At 39.7% G+C, this 22,108-nt stretch overlaps 1 protein-coding gene across 2 annotated transcripts; it reads right to left on the reverse strand.

Moving 5' to 3' along the window:
• Nucleotides 1–1,815: 1,815 nt before the first annotated feature.
• Nucleotides 1,816–20,508, reverse strand: CCNJ (cyclin J). 2 transcript variants are annotated; one of them, XM_060034401.1, is made up of 6 exons: nt 19,951–20,508; nt 19,186–19,295; nt 12,717–12,927; nt 5,724–6,023; nt 5,477–5,600; nt 1,816–4,858 (listed from the first exon to the last, which is right to left on the reverse strand). In XM_060034401.1, exons 2-6 carry the CDS (start codon nt 19,252–19,254, stop codon nt 4,447–4,449), a joined length of 1,116 nt encoding a protein of 371 aa, XP_059890384.1. In that variant the 5' UTR covers nt 19,255–19,295; nt 19,951–20,508; the 3' UTR covers nt 1,816–4,446. The 2 variants fall into 2 exon arrangements, with proteins under 2 accessions (XP_059890384.1, XP_059890383.1); XM_060034400.1 differs by having other exon boundaries at nt 5,477–5,636.
• Between the last annotated feature and the right edge of the window lie 1,600 nt (nt 20,509–22,108).

Raw genomic sequence — 22,108 nt, forward strand, 5'->3', positions numbered from 1 at the left:
GACACCACCAAATGCTGGCAAGGTTGTGGAGCAAGAGAGCTCATTCATTGCTGGTGGGAATGCAAAATGCTACAGCCACTTTGGAATACAGTTTGGTAGTTTCTTACAAACTAAACATACTCTTACCCTACTATCCAGCAGTTTCACTCTTTGGAGCTGAAAACTTATGTCTACAGTAAAACCTGCACATGGATGTTTATAGCAGCTTTATTCATAATTTCTGAAACTTGGAAGCAACCAGGATGTCCTTTGGTAGGTGAGTGGATAAATAACTTTGATCCACCCAGACAGCGGAATATTATTCAGCACTAAAACGAGCTACCAAGCCATGGGAAGACATGAAGGAAACTTAAATACGTATTACTAAGTGAAAGAAGCCAATCTGAAAAGGCTACATACTGTAATGATCCCAACTGTGTGACATTCTGGAAAATGCAAAAGTCCCGAGACAATAAAAAGATCAGTGGTTGCCAGTGGGTAAGGGGGTGGGGAATGGCATGAGGAAGAACGAATAGGTGGAGCAGAGACTTTTAGTAGTGAAAATACACGATGGATAGATGCCGTTATACATTTATAATTGTATGCCATTGCACCTTTATACATTTATAATGGTGGTAATAGAATGTGCACCAAGAGTGAACCATAATGTAGACTATGGACTTTGGGTGATTGTGTCTCAGTGTAGGCTCATCAGCTGTAACAAGTGTCCCACTCTGGTGGGGGAATGTTGGTAATGGGGGAGGCTGTGCATGTGTGGGGCAGGGAGAAATCTCTGCATCTTCCTTTCAGTTTTGCTGTGAAGCCAAAACTGCTCTTAAAATAAAATGTCATAGAAAATTTTAATTTAAAAAAAAGTGGCAGTGGGTTAGGGATGAGAGGCATCTTCATAGGGAGCAGGAGCCTGGTCTGGATGTTTTCAACTGACTGTACTTATTAATTAAAAAAAAATTTTTTTTTTAATCTTAGATTTTAAAATGAAAGTTGAGTGATCCCTTAACCAAGATAATTTTAAACTGAGTTCCAGACTATAACCATTCTAATACTTCAAGTGAGCTTGTCATATCAAGCTAAATGTAAGCTGCTTGAGGCTAGAGAGGTGGTAAGTCTATCACTATGTGCTTGAGAAGGCCAGTTATTGATGAATATAAACTTATCACACGGGGCTCAGAATTACTTCAGTGTACAGCTACCTCCCCTGGTCTGGAATGCTTGTTGCTCTTTTTCTTAAATTCAGCCTTAAAGAACAGTGAGTATTAACTGACTCTCTTGAGGTGCGAGTAAGCGACAGTACACAGAACTAATTAAAAAAATACTTCTGAGGGATATAAATTCCTAACCCACATGTACAAACCTGTTAAAAAATTTTACTCTTCAAAACAAATTTTATCTGCTAAATTTTAAGTTGAATTAAGTAGCAAATGGTGCTTAAATGAAGACTATTACTGTTGACCCTCTCACACCTTTGGCACCTTTGACCAGTTTCTGCATCCCTACTTTTGAAATCAGACTTCAGATTTTCTGCAGCTTGCATTGTTTCCTAATTTATACGCTGCAATTCTAACATTACTAACAACTGATTTTATGTTCAAATGTCCAAAAAGGTGGTGTCAAATATACTTTTGTTGGCTTTGGTGCTCAGTATGGAATACATAATGAATGGACAAATGTTCCCCACTACTATGGTTATATTCTCCATCTGGATAGCCTTTTCTTAGTAAGTATAATTCCAAGTCTGACTTACATGATATGGTTTAATGAAGCTGCAGATATCCATATTTATATTTAAAACAAAACACCAAAACCATTTTACCAAAAACTAGTTTTATTTTAAAATTAAGTGCATAGCACTCATCTAATTCCATTGGTGTGGACTTCAGCACCATACCGCTATTTGCAATTAATGTCATAACAGATACATTTTGGTTTGCAGTCTGTACTTTAGTGTTTATTTAGTGGACTTTGGTAAAGCCCTTTATGCATATCATTAATTTCTTCACAGTACACATTTAATGATGGTCCGGTAATCTCAAAAAACAAAAAAACCTACTTTAAAGACTAATCAATAAATTAAACAAAACAAAACCCACACCACTCCCCCACCCACACCCCCCGAAGCTAGCAGTTGTGAGTTGTATTTATATTGAAACCTAATGTTTTAAAAATAGTTCTGGTTCTCCAACCACCCCATCCCACCCCACCCTGGGTATGCAGCGACAGGAACCAATTATTTATTTTACTCTACACCCCCCCCCAATTTAATCCAGTGTTCTTTAGCTTTTTTAAATATAAACTGGGAAAGTGTTATTATAGGATTTTTAAAAAGGCATATTCTATAACAAGAATGACATTTAAACCAGTCAGTAAAAGCATTTGACAAGACATTAAATTACCATAGGCACCAGTTGTTGTTTCAAGTTGGGATCTCTATCCCAGTATCTTACATTCATAGTATTATTGAGGTAGTTAAAATACTGAAAATTGGTCCAGGTTGCTAGGTTCTGAATGTGAATGATATATTCTCTTTTGAACCCACCTTCCCCCAAATAATTCAAGTTCTGTTGAGGTAAGAACTACCAAAATCCAATTAGCAGCCTTCTGTAAAGAGAAAGTGGTGATACTTTCAGAAAACAATTTTCATGCTTGAAAACTGCCATGAGTGAGTGTTCTTACCTGAGTGGTTTTTCATTTTATCTACCAGACTAATAACTCCACATCATGCCCTATGTACTTATGTACTCTAAAAGTTACCTTTCTTTAAAGGAAAGGATATTCTCTAAGAATTCATGCTGACAGAAGCCACCCACCCACATTCATCTACTGGAGCCATCTGGATCGATCCGCTGCTGTGTTGAGTCCCTTCCCTTCCTAACAAAAGCCATTGGCTTGATTACTGAGACTCCTGCTGCATACCCACAACATCTTTATAATAAGTTTGTCTTCAATGCATATTGTGGCAGTTACATACCTGCCATGCAGTTTCCCTTCTATTCAAGTGCTACCTTTAAAAAAACACAAACAAAAAGACACAATTCACTAATTTTTAAATCAGAAAGCTTCCCTCCACCAAATATCTCTTCTCCCACAGTTAAGAGCACAATGTATACAGTTTCAGTTATTACAATGATTTTTTTCTTTTTACTTTTTCAGTTTATTCCCTCCAAACTCTTTACCCCCAAATTGCCCTTGCTGTAATGACTTATTGCTGTTTTCACTCATCACCAGTATAGTGACATGTCCCAGGGCAGTCCTGGGGCCAATCTAATGAAAGTCACCTTTGCCTGCTTACTCTTGACTAGCTGGATTCAAAGGTTGCTTATAAAACCTGTCTTCCATGTAACAAAGTGCTGCTCTAGCACAACCTGAGAACTACCCTGGCCATGTTCCACTTCAAAATAAACCTATGGGACTTTATTCTAGTACTGACATTTTACAGTTTTGCCTTCCCTTGAAAAAACTTTTTTAGAATAATATCAAATCTGAGTATAAATCATTGATTGCACTGAGAAATGCAAAACTCATATATGTATTATGAATGATAGGAACCACCACTTCATTCATTCTAGGATACAATTATGTTCTCGTTTGAAAACACATTCTAGCAGGAGTATACTAACCTATGTTATTAAGGTAGTTCATACTATAACATTCCCAAAGCATGTTGCATTACAGTTAAGAGTTTCCAAGTAGTTCAAATTCCCTGAGTTAAATGTGTTTAATTCTAAATATTTGAGGCTGATCTTTAGGGGAAAAAAACAACAAAAATTTATGACCATGATTTTAAGATAAGAGAGCTACTCCACCCTTAATTTTAGTACATAAATCCAGATACCTATACTACCTGTGATAAGGAAGTTATATAGAATATCTAAAAAAAATTTTTTTAACTGCACAGACTGGTATATCATAGCAATTCATGAGTTTAAACTTAGTCAGAAATTCATTTGTAGATCAAAAATATAACTCAAAACTGCAGAATAAAAAAAAGGACCTCTTCAAAAATTAATACTGTAACTTTCCTTCATAAGAAGACTGTTTGGCAAGTCCACAGATAAACATTAGTTTCTGACATATAAGCCAACTTTAGGCCCAGAGGCCACCACAGGTCAAATCACAAAACGGCAAATTGAAGTCTGTCCAAGTTTTCTCTTGTGTTGAATGTTTTTGAAATATTTGGACCATCAGTTGGGGCTTTAAAATTTGTGTCATATAAGGATGTATTTTAACAGCATTTGACATACACACTGTTAAAGTGTTTGCAGTGTTAGCTTAGTCCTCCCAGATATTCATGGTGCATTGGAAGGGATATTCAGTCTTCCTGGTGCTGGTGTCGGAAGAGTTCTGATGCCATTTGGATCCCTTTGCTTTTGAAGAGAAGTTTACAAAAAGCTTGCCCCAGAGCTTTGAGTCACAAACAGTCTGGGTTACCAGTCTTACCTTCTCATAAAATCACCTTTCAAAGCATGGAGTAATGCAAGGGTAATGTTCATTTATCTGATAACTCCGGTTATAAGAAACATTAAGACAGGGCTTAACTTCTACTGGTATTGCCAGTGACATCCCAACACCAGTCTGCATGTGCCCAAGGCCCTGAACACTAGTTTGGAAGCCAGCAGGACATGTCGGTAGTGTGTAAGATGAGGTGTGTGTGGTAGATACAATCTGCTGACAGCTTGGTTGTTCCGATACAGGATGGCGATACTGCAGCGAGGTCTGATGCGTCTGATGGAGATACTGAGGTTGCTGAAAGTGAACTGCCCGAGAGGGCTGGGAGGCTGTCTGGAACACACTTAGTTGTGCTGGCTGAGGTCCTGCCTGTCCTCTCTGTTTGTTTGCTTCTTTCACATCATTGTCATGAGCGCTGCAATATGGAGAGAAAGGAAACTGTTAATAATGTTAACTTGAGAAAAATTTGCAGGAAAGCCATGCACCACACCCAACTCCTTAACAGCTGACTCACTGGACTGCCCCACTGCCCAGGTAGCAGTCACTGCAACCATAATTTCAACAGAAAGATCTCACTCTTAGCTTTCTAAAAGCTCCTTTCCTTGGTAGAGCCCTTGGGAACTGGCTGCTGGTAGCTTTAAGGGCTATTTTCAGCTTAGGAGCTATGTCCACAATAAGTACTTAAATATGACTGCCACTTTGGTGACATCCTGATGGTCCCACAATTCAAAGATGTGGGAATGAGGCAAGATTTGCCTGGATGATCTCAGAGTTGTGGGCTCACGCAAGAGCACCTCCTTTCCTTATTATGTACCCCGAATCATACTAGCAATGACAACCTCTACCTGGGTAACAGCCAAAAGGAATTCCCCTTCCACCAAGTACTGCTCATACAGGGGCTTGCTCATGGCAGCAGGCAGCTGTCAGAGCCAGTATCCTAAAAGCTCTGGGCCTTTGAGAACTTGTTCCCAGGGCCCCTTATACATGAAGAATGTTAATAAGAAATTATAAACACAAGAACAAAGAGGCTTACATCAATAGCCGTTCAATGCACTGAACTAAGAAATCCCAGGAGTAAGCAGTAAGACGATGCAGTCTTGTAGGCCACGTTGGAGAAAGACGAAGTATAATCCTTGAAGAAGCCACACATGCTGCAGCTACTAAAGAAGGTGCATAATTTAGAAAGGCATAATCTGTGGAGACACCAAAAATGAACCTAAGCAACAGAATGCGCAAGTCACAAGCTCACAAGTCACTTACTGGCATCTACAATGACTCACCTTGCAAAGATACTTCCAGGAAGTAATCTGCATACTTGGCCATGTAGAGTTTAGTTTTTTCCAAGCAAATCATTGGCCAGCCGTCATGAAGATCGGTTTCATGCACAGCTTCGGAGAGATAATACTCAATGAAATGGGCAGCTGTTGGAAGGCAGAGGTTCCACTGAAAGGTTTCTAATAATAATAGTTCCATATGTAGCAAATTTTGTTTTGTTAATACTAGATTCATATTAGTCATACAACCCAGGCTGTTGAGCTGCTCCAGCTTAGGCACACTATCTTCTTTTTCTTCAAATTTACCTTATAAGCAAAGGAAAATAAGAGTGAGAGAGAAAATGTTAGGTGGGTGATCAATATAAGTCTAGTCACTTAAATGGGATCTGCTGTCCTAGTGCAAAGATTTAGATCCAAAGATATTTTTTCCCCTACTTTGGGCAGATAAAATTGTGCCAGAACTCTGTGGTTCTCATGTCTACATGTTTTCTCTCCTAGTGCCTCTGTTCCCCACCCTTCACCCTCCCCTAAAAAAACCAAAAAAAAAAAAAAAAAAACGGAATGTGTAAACATTTTGATATATGTCCTACTGTGTAATGAAAACAGTCCTATGTGCCAATGAAAAAATAACTCCATCATCTCACCAGCTGAATCTTTTCAGGAACTTTCTTTTGGGGGTCAGGCGGTAGTTGGTAAAAGAAAATTATGTTAGAACAGAAGAAAGTTTAAAGAATTTAATGTCATAGTTATCTAAAATCAAAAATAGCTAAGCTTCAAGTGTTTCATCTCAGCATATTTTCAGCATAATCTCAATTCCAGAGAGATACAAATAGATTAGAGGAAAAAAACTGGGTGAGTATCTAACATAAGCATTCTCATTATACAAAAAATCCTATTCCTCCTCTTCTAAATTCAAAACAAAAACCTAGCCAAGTCTGTTATTAAGAAAAGGGAGGATATTTTATACCACTTTTATATCCCCTTACTCAAAGCAGAATAGGAGTAAAGGTGCTCTGATGGCTGAACGTCATTATTTGAAGGCATTAACTTCTTTTCAGGAAATACTCATCCATATGCACAGCTGAGGAATAAAATGCCCTCTCCAGCCCCTGAATAATTTTTCTATGGATTATGTACCATCTCACACTTTAATTTCCAAGCAAGCATTTACTATATATAAATCATTCACTTTAGATGTTTCTAAAAGTTATGGCTGGAGAAAACTCAAGCTATCAAGTACTATTATGATTTTCCAAATGCAGCAACAGAACCAAAAGAGTTATTGTCAAATCTCTTTGGGTCTTTGTTCCATGATTATCCATAGAAGAAGGGAAATTAAAACTGAAGCTTTCTACCTCCTAGCATTATGTTCTATTTTACATTAAGGTATAAAATAGTCATATTATATTGCAATTATTATAGATTTCTCACAATAGCTTTTGCACTTGCTCATAATTAGAATATGTTATATGTTACTATATAAATTTTTTGTTCTACTATTTTGATAACTATTTAAATATATTTGATTTCTTTAGAAATCTTACAATTTTAACAATTTAAAAACATTTTGGGGGGAAGACCACGAAGACTACCAAACCAGAAGAAACCAAATGAGTTTCCCTGTGAAGTTTCTCTTCCAGAAGGAATGGGTTTACACCACACATTGAAGTTCTGACAACAAATGGTAGTGGCCAGAATCACTCAGCCCAGATGTTCCACATAATGGAGTCAGTGAGGTTTGTTCAAGTCAGCCTGCCTTAGGGGCTGGGGAAAAAGTACTGCTAACTACCCTGGTCTTTGCTTAGGGAGGGTGAACGAGAGTAGAAGGTTTTGTCTCCCATGCCAAGAGACTCTAAGCTCATAACTTTAAGAAGAGTCTAGTCCCAGAGAAGTTTAAAATTTCGCTCCCACTCCAGAAATTTTGAACTTTGTTAGATTTAAACTACTCTTAACATCGCTGCAGGTAAGAGATGATCCAAAAAACTTACATAATTCAGACTTTTCAAGAATCTAGATAGGCCTTCCCAATTCAAATCACATAAAGATAAATTTCACAAGTTTTGCCAGAGGCATTTATTAGTACAGCTGAAAGCACTAAAGTGGTCTTAATGACAGTCATCCAGCATGATCACTGCATAAATATAGGAGATGAACCCACTGTTCTCAGTATAACCGAATGGAATTCTTCAGAAGGAGAATGACCTAGGAATTTAGTTCAGTCCCTCTGGATGAATCATTAAGACTTTCAAAGTACTCTATTTGTGTAGAAGCAGCAATACTGGCAGTATACTTCAAAGGAGTATTGTAAAAAATTAATGAGTTTTTTTATATCATGCTTGACGTTCCTTTGAAGAAATTAATATACCACAATCCACTGTTTAATTCAAGGATCAAGAATGTTTCATATTATCTCCTTGAAACTTTCAACATAGAAAACAGTTGTATATGACCAATTTCACAGCTCAAGAAACCAAGGTAGCAAGGTTGGCCAATTCATTTAAAGTCAATTAAGTTGAGTCAAACCCAAAATGGAAGACTTATTTATGTCTGAATTCCCAAATCTGTGCTTCTAGACCAAAGTACTACACCAGGTTAAATGGGGACAACAACTACCAGAATAGACAAACTTTTATATTATTAAGCATCCATGGGGTTTTTATATTTATAAAGTACTTGGCTATTACAAGCATGAAAGCCTTTGCATCTTGATTTGCAAAGATAAAAAATAACCTGCATGCTGCATAAATAACCATACTTGGGATTTTAATTAATGTTTAAGTTTTTTTGGAACCTTTTCATTATATATAGTAATACACTCAGATACATGGATATTAAAGGATTTCAAAAAGTGTGACAGCGTCAATGAGTATCTGCATTCATATCCAGTTTTTATTGTGCTGAACGCTATGTGTGTGGCTATTTTAAATCTACTATCCGTTAATACCACATGCAGATCACAAAGATCAGTTTCTTCAATTGAAAGGAAATACCAGAAGCCATGTGATTATATTGATAAAGGCCCCCAAACAGGAAATAAAGGCACAGGAAATTCTCATCTGCTTCCCAGAAAACAAAGAATTAGGGGCCACAGAAACAAAACATCAGGTTGTCTTTATAGGAAATGTTCAGATCAGCCATGGAAACCAGCACATTTTCAAAGCCAGGAGTGAATGGCAGATATGTGGTAGTAGGGCATGGATCAGATGTCACTGTAATCTCTGCCAACCCACATTCTAGTCTTTTATTACTAAGTAGGAAAAAAGTCATCCTTAATATTTACCAAGAACTCTCACAAATGTATAAGACTATCTATCTAATTAAAAAATGGGTTAGGAACCAGAAGAGACAATTCATAGGAAAAAGAAAAAAGGTTCTAATCTCACTAAAAATTGATATATCAACAAAATCATCTGTGAAATACAGTTTTTCACCCATCAAATAGTAAAAAGCTTTGTCAACCCAGTATTGGTGAGCAAGGAGAAACAAGTTCTTGTCACAAATTTTTACTATTAAAAGCCTATAATCTCACTTTGGCTTCATCTTGACTCCAAAATCTTAGTTACACAATACCTTGAGCAAATTATCAAAAGCCTCACGTTTAAGACTGTTTCCATGCTCTCTACAAGTTCAATGCTGATCACAGAAGGCAAGGGAAGCCAGGGTATACATGTCAAAGAGTTAGAGTTTGAGAATTTCCCAGGATAAATCAGTCTTTTCTGGAATGAGCCAAAACCTTTGGGGCTAGGGAGCCAGTGAAGATTATAGAACACTTATGGAGGAATTAATCATTACAATGCTAACTTTTATGTGTCAATTTCATACATGCTTTTCAACATATTACCCCACTTGATCCTCACAACAACTTTGTAAGGTGTCTATTTTTATTTTATAGAGAAGTAACTTGAGACTCAAGTTCAAGTTGAAATTCATATTGCTGACGAGATTCAAACCTATATCCATATAGATTTCCTATAATCCCTGCTCTAAAACACTACACGCCTCTCCCCAGTCTGTAGGCCCTTTCTTCCTACCTCTAATAGTATGTACACCCAGGCAGCAGGATATGCATTAGTACCTGAACTTACAAGCTGTGCTCCATTTCTAGCCAAACTCCCAAAAGCCTTCTGACCTATTTAATAACTGAAATACAGCCGTCACCCAGTCCTGTCAGCTGTAAGTTGTTTCTCACTTTTACACAACAGGCTGCCCATCCCAAAGCAGGGAGCAGCTGGGGGAGGGGGACATCCATTCTGTGAGGAGAGAAGCACTATTTGAATAAAGTTTATGATAACTAATTGGAGAGCTGACATCGGAATCCAAATATAAGCCGACAGAGTGTAAGAAACACTAGAATGAACTCCACAAATTTAAAACAGACATTAGATACTGAAAACAGACTACCAGTTTATAAGCATCCTAAGCACTTCTGTTGTAGTAAAGTTAGACTGGAGGGAGGAGAGATTGCAGTGGGCTACTAAGGGCCAGTCTCTTTGATTCCTGACCCTAGTGAAGAGCTGATAGCTTGAACTCGTTTGACCAGTGCCTACTTGGGAGGAGCTGAGACCCTGGGGGACACCTATCTCACACTTTCCCACTCTCCAGTGGAAGAGGAACAATGTAAAAGCAATTCTCTCTCAGGGAAAAAGGGGTGGGGTCAGTAGAACAAAGGGAGGCGGTATCTGACTCTTTTAGTAACAGGTGGTAAACAGTTCACATTTGAACACAGCAAATGCAAATCCTAGTTCCTGGAAAATGAGCCAAAAGAACTACATACTACTACACGGATTAAATCAAATAACCTTCAATAAAATAAATTGATCACGACGTTAAACTAACAGTAATAGATAATTTAAAAACAAGAACAACTGAAAACTCCATTCCAACCAATCTAAGATGGTGCACAAATAAAGTATCCTTTCCCCAAACTGTGGAAATAGCAGAAACCTGACACCAATGCCAAGTACTGCATCGTGGCCAGAGTTGTCATTCAACTAGAGACCTCGGTGAACTTTGGTAGTGACATGTAGTTTATGAATATCTAGTTTATAATCCCCAAGTAACTTAGTAAGTTACTAGTAATTTTAGTCACAAATGTAAGTCAGTATACGAACTGACTATGCATCACTCATAATTTCAGTCCATAGGCATAGACCAGGTAGGGCTTGGTAGTGGTAAAAGGACAGTGATAACCATAGCAGGCAATTTTTCATTAATGATCCTAAGTTTTTAAAATAACCTAACTTGCATGTTTGACTTCCAGTGTCTCTCTACTATAAACTGATCCTATAATAAACTAACATTCTCAGGATAACAAGAAGCCATTCCATGTGGATACTCACACATTTGACATGTCAAGTATGGGTTTTTCCAATCCTATGCAAACTATTAAACCACAAAGGGCTTCATAGCTAGTGATGAAACATATACAGAATTGTACACATGATTGCTTATGAGGATGAAACCTTAATTAAAGGTTAAATTAAAGGTTACTTATAAATGTACAAGCATACTCTGGCTTTCTGGATGGTGGGGAGAGGAGCAGGTGATGTGTCTGGATCTCAGAGGATAACAGATTAAGAGAGAAATATAGATATTCAGGAAATATACTATTCTGGTAAGAATTTGACTTAAGTTACATGGGGACAGGGTTGGAAGACAAGTCTAGAAAGGTGGCTGGGTCCAGATGAAAGGTTCTAAATGTTACAATAAGGAGTTTCCACCTCAACCCACAGGCAGTGGAAAGTCATCAGTGGGCTATGTTTATTTATATTCAGCCTGATCCACAAAGGAGTTGAAATAACTTACAAAAAGACCTGCTCAAGGAGATAAGAGGTTGAGGTCATCAGATGAAAGGAAAAATAAGGGCAGGAAAAGAAAATCTGAGGAGAGATTGGTTTCATAAATGATACCACACAGGCCTGCATTTGGTTTAGGTTTATTTGCAGTCAAAGTGCAAAGGTGTTTTAGAAAGAATTCTGGTGGCAGGGTAGAGGAGGAATGTTCCTTAGACAGCAATCACATTGGATCCTAAACCCTCAAGTGGAGGTTAGAGGTGAAGGCAGTCAGTGTTTCTACATGCTACTTTAAGTGGGACTTAAATTTCTATTGTAATGACATGAATAATATAAAAACTACATAATGGATTCAACTTCAATATCAAATACCATCTTTTCACATTACTAAAAGAAGAAAACTTTCAGTTTTCAATGCCTTTACTCACCCTCTTTCTCTCAAGGTACTAACAAACAATGAAATGTGTTACAGGAAGATGTTAAGAGAAAGGCACCAAAAGGCTCATTATCAGATTCTCCCTTGCAGCTTACTACGTAGTTTTGCCTACTGCAAAAGCAGATGTTTTCACATTTATAGCAGTTGCACATGAATCTTCAGTTCGTTAATCCAACTCATTACATACCCAGTAGAAGGTATTCTAACAACAGGAGAGTATGGTACCTTTTAGAGTTTCTCAATCTAAGCTCCACTGACATTTTGGGCTAGATAATTCTTTGTTGTGCGGGGCTGTCCTGTGAATTGCAGATGTTTACCTTCTGCCCAGGTTGTGACGACAGCCAGAACTGTCTCCACACATTGCCAAATACCCCCCATAAGGCACAACTGGTCTTGGTTGAGAACCACTGCTTTAAGACAATGGTTCTCAATTGGAAAAGTACATCAGAATCACCTTTGGAACTTTTAAAAAGTTAAAAAATATCCAGGCCCCATGATGTAGATTGAGTCAGTAGACCTGGAATGGCTTAGACATCTGTATCAGAATCTTTAGGATGTAGGACCAGGCACACATGCTTTTAAGACTCCAGAGCCACTTTTTAATATGTCTGGTTAAGAACTGCTATGCCAAAAAGCACTTTCAACATAAACTTTCCGATACTAGTAAACTGGAATGAAAGGAATTTGGTGATATTTCACTGAGTTCTATATAAATTTATTTTATTATAAACAATGGAATTTTCCAGTCATGTATATCAGATTCATACTTACTTGCTAGAAGCAGACAGGAAAGTGCAACTAAATGCAGCTGCTGGATAGAGATGTCATACCGATCCATAAACAGGTCCAGCAAATAGACAGCAAGATGTCGGGCAGAAGGGCAGAGGGTGAAACGATTGCTCACAATGGCAATCAAGTCCGCAAAATACCTTCTAAGACTTAGTTGAGGGGACTGGCCTTTGTAGGAAGGTAACTTCAGCTCCTAAATCAAGAGGAACAACATTCAGTCTAACATAGCATATACAAGAATTATTCCCACAGTGCAAAGGTGACACTTTCCCCCCAATATATTACTCTTACAAGTGCCTAAAACACACTTTTCTTGAGTAAAACACAAAAATGAAGAAGATGAGTGGCAGGATAATGAATGGCATTTAAAATTTAAAACCAAACTTTTCTCCTTATTCTTAACCATATCTGACATAACCAGTTGTAGGTGTTTCTTGCATTATGGAATAAACGTATTCTAACAAGATTTTTAATAAGGGAATTCTGTTTTCCCTACCAGGTGTTTTCAGGAAAACAGCATTACCAAAATACCAACCAAACCATACATACACACCCCCTACAAGAAGCTCAAAGCTTTTGGTTAGAAGGTAACAGATATGTTCCTCGTATGATGCATACTGTATTATACATGCAGGGATGTGGAAGGTACAGACTAGTATACATCCACTAGTATCTTCTAATCAGGCTTCTCATTTTTTAAAAATTAGAAAATTTCTATACTATTAAAGTATTTCTAGAACACAGAGAAAGATGGAAGGGTTCTAAATTCATTTTATGAGCTCAGCATAATGCCACACTAAACCCAAAAGGTATCACAATGGAAGGAAGTAACATGGATATGACCCTAAAAGCACAGGAAAAAAAAAAGACAAATTAGACTTCATCAAAATAAAAACTTTTGTGCATCAAAGGACACTATCAACAGAGTGAAAAGGCAACACACAGAATGGGAGAAACTATTTGTAAATCATATATCTGGTAAGGTGTTAATATCCAGATTAAATAAAGGACTCTTTTATATATACAACTCAACAAAAAAAACAACTCAATTAAAAAATGGGCAAAGGACTTGACTAAACATTTCTCCAAAGAAGACGTACAGATGGCCAATAAGCACATAAAAAGATGCTCAAAATCACTAATCATTAGGGAAATGCAAATAAAAACCATTATGAGATACCATTTCATACCAATTAGGATTGCTATTGTCAAAAAACCCCAAAAAACAAAATCTAGAAAACAGAAACTAACAAGTGTCAACAAGGATATAGAATAACTGGAACCCTTGTGTATTGGCAGGAATTATAAAATTGTGCAGCCACTGTGAACAACAGTATTGCAATTCCTCAAAAAAAATTAAATGTAGAATTACCATATGATCCAGCAATTGTACTTTTAGGTATATACACAAAAGAAGTTAAAGTAGGGACTCAAACAGATATTTATACATCCATGTTCATAGCAGCATTGTCCACAACAGCCAAAAAGTGGAAACAAACAACCCAAGTGTTCATCAACAAATGAATGGATAAACAAAATGCAATATATACATACAATGGAATATTATTCAGCCTTAAAAAGGAATGAAATTTCGATATATGCTACAACATGGATGATTAAGTCATCTAGAGATGATTTAAAGTATACAGGAGGATGTGTGTAGGATATACACAAATATTACTCCATTTTATATAAGGGACTTGAGCATCCTCAGATTTCAGTATCCGCAGGGATCCGGGAACCAATTCCCCATGGATACTGAGGGATAACTATATAGTTTTTCACTTACCAGATTATATTTTATTAACTTTTTGCTTATGCTATCAAGAGTGGATATAGGAACTCCCATATATTATTGGTGACACTGACAAATTGATATAACCTTCTGAAGGAGAACTAGGTAATATAAATTTTTGAAAATGCAGACTGTAGATACCCCTTAAGCTAACAACACCAGGCCTAGGAGTTTATCCTACATATAAGGAGGTCCTTTGCAGCACTCTTTTTAATAGCAAAATGGTAGAATAAAAAGGTTAATGTCAAAAACCTGCATGGATCTCCAGAGAATTATTTTGAGTGGATAAAGCCAATCCCCAAAGATCACATAGTGCATAATTCCACTTATGTAACATTCTTGAAATGACAAAATTATAAAAATAAAGAACAGATCAGTGGCTGCCAGAGGTTAAGGGAGGATGAGGATGGGAGGAAAGAGGGTGTGCCTATAAAAGGGTAACATGGGAGATCCTTGTGGTGATAAATGTACAGAAAATGTTCTGTACCTTGACTGTATCAATATCAATACTATCCTGGCTGTGATAATTGCACCATAGTTTTGCAAGATGGTTACCATGGGGGTTGGGGGGGAGATGGGGAGGGAGGACTGGGTAAAGGGTATAGGGGGTCTCGAAATAAGCATAATTTTTTTTAAAAGCTTGATGTCTAGCAACAAGGAACTAATTAAATAAACTTAAGGGACATCGATTCAATGTGGACATTAAAATAAAGGGCAGTAGACCTATATGTGTTGATATGGAAAATTCTGACAAACTGAGTGAGGGTGGGGTGGGATGAAGGTACAGAACAGTGAATATGTATTACAACCTCTTGTATCAACAACAAAAAAATTATATTTGCAAATATACTAATTTATTGGGTATCTTTTCAGGAAAAAAACCAATAATGCTGGTAACCTTAGGGAATCAGGGAATAGTGAGGGTTGGGGAAAGCTCATTTTAAACCCAATACTGGGTCTTCCCTGGTGGTCCAGTGGTTAAGACTCTGCGCTCCCAATGCAGGGGGCCCGGGTTCGATCCCTAGTAGGGGAACTAAGATCCCACATACTGCAACTAAGCCTGCGTGCCGCAACTAGAGAAGCCCGTGCACCGCAACGAAGACCCAGCACAGCCAAAGTAAATAAACAAACAAATAAATAAAACACCAGATACTATCCCAAAATTTTTAAACCCATATGCATGTATCACTTAAAAATATATTAGTAGGAGTTACTTGGGAGATAGGCTAATGGGCTAATGGGCTATTTTATGTTTTTAATTTTTGTATAAGTGAAAAAAGAATCAACAAATGCTATTGAAGAAAAAGAAAACACATTGGCTTAGGCTTGCTCAACTCTTTGAAGAGAAAAAACACTAATTTCTCTAAATAAAGGGAACATGTGAATTTCTCATGTAGTCTCTAGGATTTTTCTCTTCTTTTTACCGTTTCTGTAGATTTTTACAATGGTGCAAATGAGTTACCATTTCAAATTTCAACTTTCTTAGCTGTCATCATGTGACATTTATTGAGCATCTCCCATGTAGCAGATACTGTGCTTAACCTCAGGGATAAAAGCTGGAATACAGTTTCAAGCCTCTCGCCAGCAGGTGAACCAAAATACAGAGATTATTAGAATATAATATAGTAATGACAGGGTATTATAGAACACTGAGGAGGGAGATCTAACCCAGCTCATGGGGTGGGATGTTAGGAAAAAACAAAACCAGGGCAGGCTTTCTGTAAAAGAGGCCTGAACAAGGTCTTAAAGATGCACTGGGAAACTTAGCTGGAAGACACTTGTGGACTTTATTTTTAACAATGTTAACTTTGCCAAATGAAGATAAAACAAAGGCAAGAATCCAAGGGCCGTCACTAGGAGACTGTTAACAATGTGTGCAATACATTCTCTTTATATTATTTTAAATGGTAAAGTACAAGGGCTTATCATATGGCTGTCAGATTTAGTTCCTTGTCCATGTAGTGCAGTTATATGCATGAGAAATGACCTATGCTTTTCTCAGCTTATGAGTTTTTTCTAATGTCTATTCCTGATCCCCTAGAATTGAATGCTCTTGTTCCTGTCTGCTTCTCAGGATCCCACAGGACCAAAGCACAGAGAGACCTAAACATGTCATCTCCATCTCCAATCTCAGGTCCCCACTAGCTCACCACCCTAAATGCCATCCCCTTCCCAGAATGGGTTAACTGTCCTGTCAGGCTGGAAATAAAGGCATAGAAGGAATAGTCACAACTCTGTGGGATATTTTCTTGATGCTTCTCACAAAATTAGCATTGTTCCCATCTGTCATAAAGGCTCCTGAAAATACTTCCCCAAGCATCCTAAGACACTAGTATACATAGCAAAACAATGAGAAGAAAGAGAAGACACAGGGTATAAGAGGACAGCTGCTTTGTTGGGGGTGGGGGGGTGGGAGAAGTGATTGTATTTTACAAAAACAATACAGCTGGCATTTGGGGTTAAAGAGGATTTTCATTTGTTGTAATTTTTACTCTTCCCTAGTAGATGCAAGGCTGGTCACACCAATTACTCCTCCACAAACCTTGGGCCTAAACACAGATACCTTCCATTGTGCCTGAATGGCAGCTGCCCAAAGGAAGACCTAAATTCAGATGCTCTAAATTGTATGAGATTAGACTCCATAAAGGTAGGGATCATGTCTGTCTCATTCACTATTACCATTCCAACCCCTGGCATAGCACCTTGCACACTGTAGGCATGCAGATATGTTGAATAAGCATATGACTACCCAACTAAATCACCTAATTAATAGCCTGGAATTAACATGTATTCTCTGTGAGAAAAGTTCATTTTAACTTTCCTTGACTTCAGTATACTGTAAACAGTGGTCTCTCCAATTCCACAGGTTCAAGTTTTACTGATTAACAAATTATAAAGTGTGGCCATTGTGTCAAATAGCAAGAATGTGGCTTACACAATGCTTAAAGATAAAATAAAGACAACCCACAGTAGCATGCCACAGGTGGCCCAAGACAACTTTCAGTAGCATTCTTTCAGGCCCTGTGCTATCTCGTCCTCTGATAGTTTGTAAGTAAGTTTAGTACAGGTTGTGTCTTATTCCTTGGATCCTCCCCAGAGCTCAATACACAAAAACATTCAACAAACCTGCTGGAAAAAAAATCCATTTCCAACCTCAACTAACAAAATTAATTCAGGTAATCACTCAAGATTAAAATTACTCATAAAATGTAAGAATCGAAAACCATGGAAATCACCAAGAAAAATATTTAAGTTTCATGTCATTACAAAACATATGTATCATTAACATCAAATATTTTCACCACATACCAGAGGAATAAAGAGCTGACACTTAGAAAATCAGAGCATTTAAAACTGAAAGACAACATCTGAAAAAAAAATAAAAAAACAAAGGTATTTGGACAATTTTCGAAGTGGAAAACCCGCAACTCTCTTCTTAACATTCCAGAGAACCATGCCATAGTTGAGACTCTTCTGTAGTACAAACAGCCTCTTAGGGGGCTGAGGTGTATTTAGTGTCTAAGAGACTGAATGTCAGAATTAATAAGCAGCATTTAGAACTCAAACTTTAGAAAAGAGTACAACTGTAACAATTTATGCCAGAATTAGGTTTTCTAATCTACTTAACCTGGTTAAAAAAAAATCAAGATACAAGTTCATTATCATCCCAGGATCTCTCAACTCCAACAGTGAGCAACCTTTTTATTAAAGAGTCAGCTGTTTTGCTTCTTTCCAATTTTCTATACATAATGAGTGGCTCTCTCTATCCATAGTGAAATTAAGTTAAGTTAGAGTTAATTTTGGATCTGGTCTCTCTTCTGGTTATCAAAGATGCAGAGCTGACACATTTCGCTGAGATGTGACATACAGAATAAAATTGTTACTTAGGAGCAACAATAAACAAAATTTGCATTGTGCCAGAAAGGTGTACTTTTTCCCCAAAATCTTTTAAAATATACTAGGTCTACTCCTGGCCTTTGATATTAGCTGAAGGAGCAGCTAACTCCTACCTTAAGGCTTTTTGAACACCCCCCAAGTCTTGGGGTTTCGGGGGTAGAGAATAACAAATAGTTATCACTTCCTTAGTGCTTACTATATGCCAAGCACTGTTCTGAGCACATCTACAGTATTACCTCATTTTAATCTTCACAGTCGTCCCATAAAGCACGTTCTATTATTCATCTGACAGATGAGGAAATTGAGAAGCAGAAAATTAAGTAACTTGTCCAAAGTCTCACAGCAAGTTAGTGGAAAGGCTGGGGAATTTACTGTTGTACAAATGTGACGTAACAGACAGCTGCATGCAACAGCAACTATAGGAGGGCTGCTCTGCCCAATTAAAAGCCAGCACACTTATCTTTTTAAATACAGTATCAAATCCATGTTCCATCTGGAAACAAGGACATCAGAATGTCCCTTCACACCTTCCCTCTCCCAACTACCACGCCCCACCCCCTCCTCATTCAAGTTTCAGGTTCTTCTGCTACAACCCAGGGAAGAAGCCAAGAAGTTAATTAACCTTGAGCAAATAGGCAAACTCACCTTTTCTGGTCTGGAAACTAGTGGCTAAAGACCCGGACAGGGCTTTCCAGGGAGCCGAGATTCATACTAACTGGCATAAGACACCGAATGGAAAGGTCGGGGCATCGCGGTTACCTTGTATCGAAGAGCTTGATGGATATCTGCAGCCAGCTGTCCCCGCCACCACTGACCCTCCAGCTCCATGGGACCGGGCGGCGCGCCTGGCCAGACGCGGCAACTTCAGTCTGTAAGACACACCCCAGACGCGGTCACTGCCAGCTCCCTCAACGCGCCCCTCCGCGCCCCCTCCCCGAGGCGTGTGACCTCAGGCCACCCTGGGCGACTGTTCATCTTCACCTGACTCGTCCTAAAATCAGCACCGATCCAAACCAATTCCCTGACGCCGCACGTAAGGCCCGAGCCACCGGTCAGGAGAAGCCGGCTTGTTTGGATAACGGCCGGACCGGGCGCCGGGCAAACTGGGACCAACTTGGGCCCTAGTTCCCAAGGCGCGGACCCAGACGCGTGCTCGGGAAAGCCGGACTGGGGGCCCGGCTTCGGGCTCCCCGAGCCCCGGCTTTAATTCTCCAGCCGGCCCTGAGAAGAGGAGACTTGACACCAGTCACAGCCCCCCGAGGTGAAAACCTCCCGCCGAGAAACCCGGAGACAAACGCCCGCGCGGCTCCGAGTGCCCGCCGCAGACAGTCGGGGGCGCCCTCCTCCCCGGGAACTTCCTCGAGGCCCGGCCGACCCCAGCGCGCACCCAGGCCGCCGCCTCCTCATCCAGAGGAGCGCACGGGATCGCGCGGCCCCAGAAAGGCGAACAAAAGGCCGGGCCGGGCGGGTCCGGTGCCCCGCCGCCAGCCCCGGCCTGCCGGTTCCCACGGCGGCCTCCCTTACCCGGAACCGCGGCCCTCACAGGCCCAGCCCCGCCAGCGTGCGGGGGACGCCGGCCCCGCTCATGCTGCGGACAGTCGGCCGCGAAGCGCCGGCCTCAGCTCCGGCCCAGCGCCGGGGCGCTCGCGCCGCCCATTGTTAAAGGACCGGCAGGCGGCTCCGCGTACAAAGCCAGCGCGGGGGCACATGCGGCCCCGCCGCTGCCAATCTCGTCTCGCGATACAGCCGGGTCATCCGGAGCCGTCCAATGGGCGGCCGGGCCGGGCCCAGGTGCAACGCCCGGCAGCGGCTTGGCGGCCCCAGCCGGACGCGGCAGCATAGCCGGTCTGCTCTATGCTGCCTTGCGCTTCGCTTTGCCCGAGAGCCCTAACACCACCTACCGCAAAGCCGGCCTGAGGTGCGGGCAGAGGGCTGAAGAGAGCGCCGGAGAAATTAAAATGCTGATCATCCTTCCGCTGGTCAATCCGGTCATGCACCTCACCTGCTGAGAACCTTCGATGGCTCCCCGATGCGGAGGAGGAAAGTTCCGATGCCTCAAATTGGCGTTTTATAAACGCTTCTCGGAGTGGATTGAGTCGGCCTCATCTCGCGTTACAACAGCCCCGCACATGCGAGGGATGGGATTATCAGTCCCTCCATTTGTGCTTTACCCGTTTCCGAAGCCCCTAAAGTTGCTTTCTTTGTGAAATTCTGTCTCAAGTTCCACCTCGAAACCTATTCCTTCTAGAAACCTAAATTAATCTCTTCGTCCTCCATATTTCCTTTGCTTTAGAGATTCCCAAAGCTTTGAATGAAGGCGGTGAAGATTACCTTTAGTAACCTAGCTTGTCAAATCTGTAGCGGATGTAATTAACCATCTGTGGTCGTAAATCAGGAAAAAAAAAACTGTGGAAAAACTCCAGTTAAGGTGATGTAAGACCTTAAGTGTGAAATCTAATCAACTGTACTTTAACTTGTTTAGTGGAATATCACAACAGAAGTAGATGGTCAGACCAGGACAGTGTTCCTCACTTCTGAGAATGTACATCAACCTCTTTAAATATTAAAAAATAAATCATGAAACCCTAACCCTTTTACTTGGAATCCTTTGTCCCAAAAGATGCATGATAGAGATCTACAATTAAGTAATGAATGTATGTTGAATGAATCTGAGTTTTAGTTATGACCTCTTCATATACTTGAAGAACAGCTACAAATATGTATGTGAGCCACGTGACACAATGCTTATGCTCAGGAGAGTGGGGCTCCAGGAACCAATGGCAAGACAAGGAAAACTCAGAAGCAGAAGTTGGCAGAGCCCAGTCTAGCCCAGCATCATTCGGGGAGAGGCTGCCTTGGCCTATCTTAGTTTCCTAGAGAGGAGATGGCCACGTCAGGCTGAAAGCTCCATGCCATTTATAATGGCATTTAAATAGTACCTACCTCCTCAGGTTCCAATTCATGTGCCCTAAGCAACTTTATGACAATAATTTGGCTTCCCAGTAACTTAAATGTCCAGAGCCTATTTAAGAACACTTTCAGAAGAATGGGTCACAGACTATAATCATCAGTTTAATAAGTAGGCTGTCTCTCATGGCTTCTACTTTCAAGCTGTTTTTCACTGGGAGATATGTGTTCAGAAATCATTCTCACAATTTCTGGATTTCTGGATATGATAAAAGGACTGGAATGTGTATGTGTATTCATTTTAGCGTGTGTGTGCGTGTGTCTGTGTGTGAGAGAGTATATATATATAATTTTCCCAATGTGTCCCTAAAATGCAAAATTCAGGTTTATTACATTTCTTCATTAATTCCTTTAGGGCAAGCTGGATACAATTTAGGTATTTACTTAATTCCTAAATAAAATAGAGTCTGCTCCCTATATAGAATACAGTTTATATTCTAATGAGAATAAGTGAACAGCAACAACAAACAAAGTCACATAGTGACAAGTGCTATGAAGAAAAATAAACATAAAAAGAGAAACGAAAGTGACAGTGGGTGGACATTGTTTTATGATAAGTAGGGTATGCCAAGTCCCGAGGGAGGTTAGGGAGCATGCAGCTATCTGGAGGCTGAGTGTTCCAGGCAGAGAGAACAGTAAATGCAAAGGCCCTAAGGGAAAGGCATGTTTGGAATGAACGTGAAGGACAGGGTATGCCTGGAGTGAAGAGGAGATA

Source organism: Delphinus delphis, chromosome 16 (assembly GCF_949987515.2).
Source record: "Delphinus delphis chromosome 16, mDelDel1.2, whole genome shotgun sequence".
Taxonomy (NCBI): domain Eukaryota; kingdom Metazoa; phylum Chordata; class Mammalia; order Artiodactyla; family Delphinidae; genus Delphinus; species Delphinus delphis.

Bases quoted from the DNA above. Each gene is read 5' to 3' on its own strand.
- CCNJ (XM_060034400.1), bottom strand. From the start codon at position 19,254: ATGGAGCTGGAGGGTCAGTGGTGGCGGGGACAGCTGGCTGCAGATATC. The intron at 12,928-19,185 runs GTAACCGCGATG...CTCTTGATTTAG, and splicing joins ATCAAGCTCTTCGATACAAG to GAGCTGAAGTTACCTTCCTA. The intron at 4,859-5,476 runs GTAAGCCTCTTT...TCCATATTGCAG, and splicing joins TGCATTGAACGGCTATTGAT to CGCTCATGACAATGATGTGA.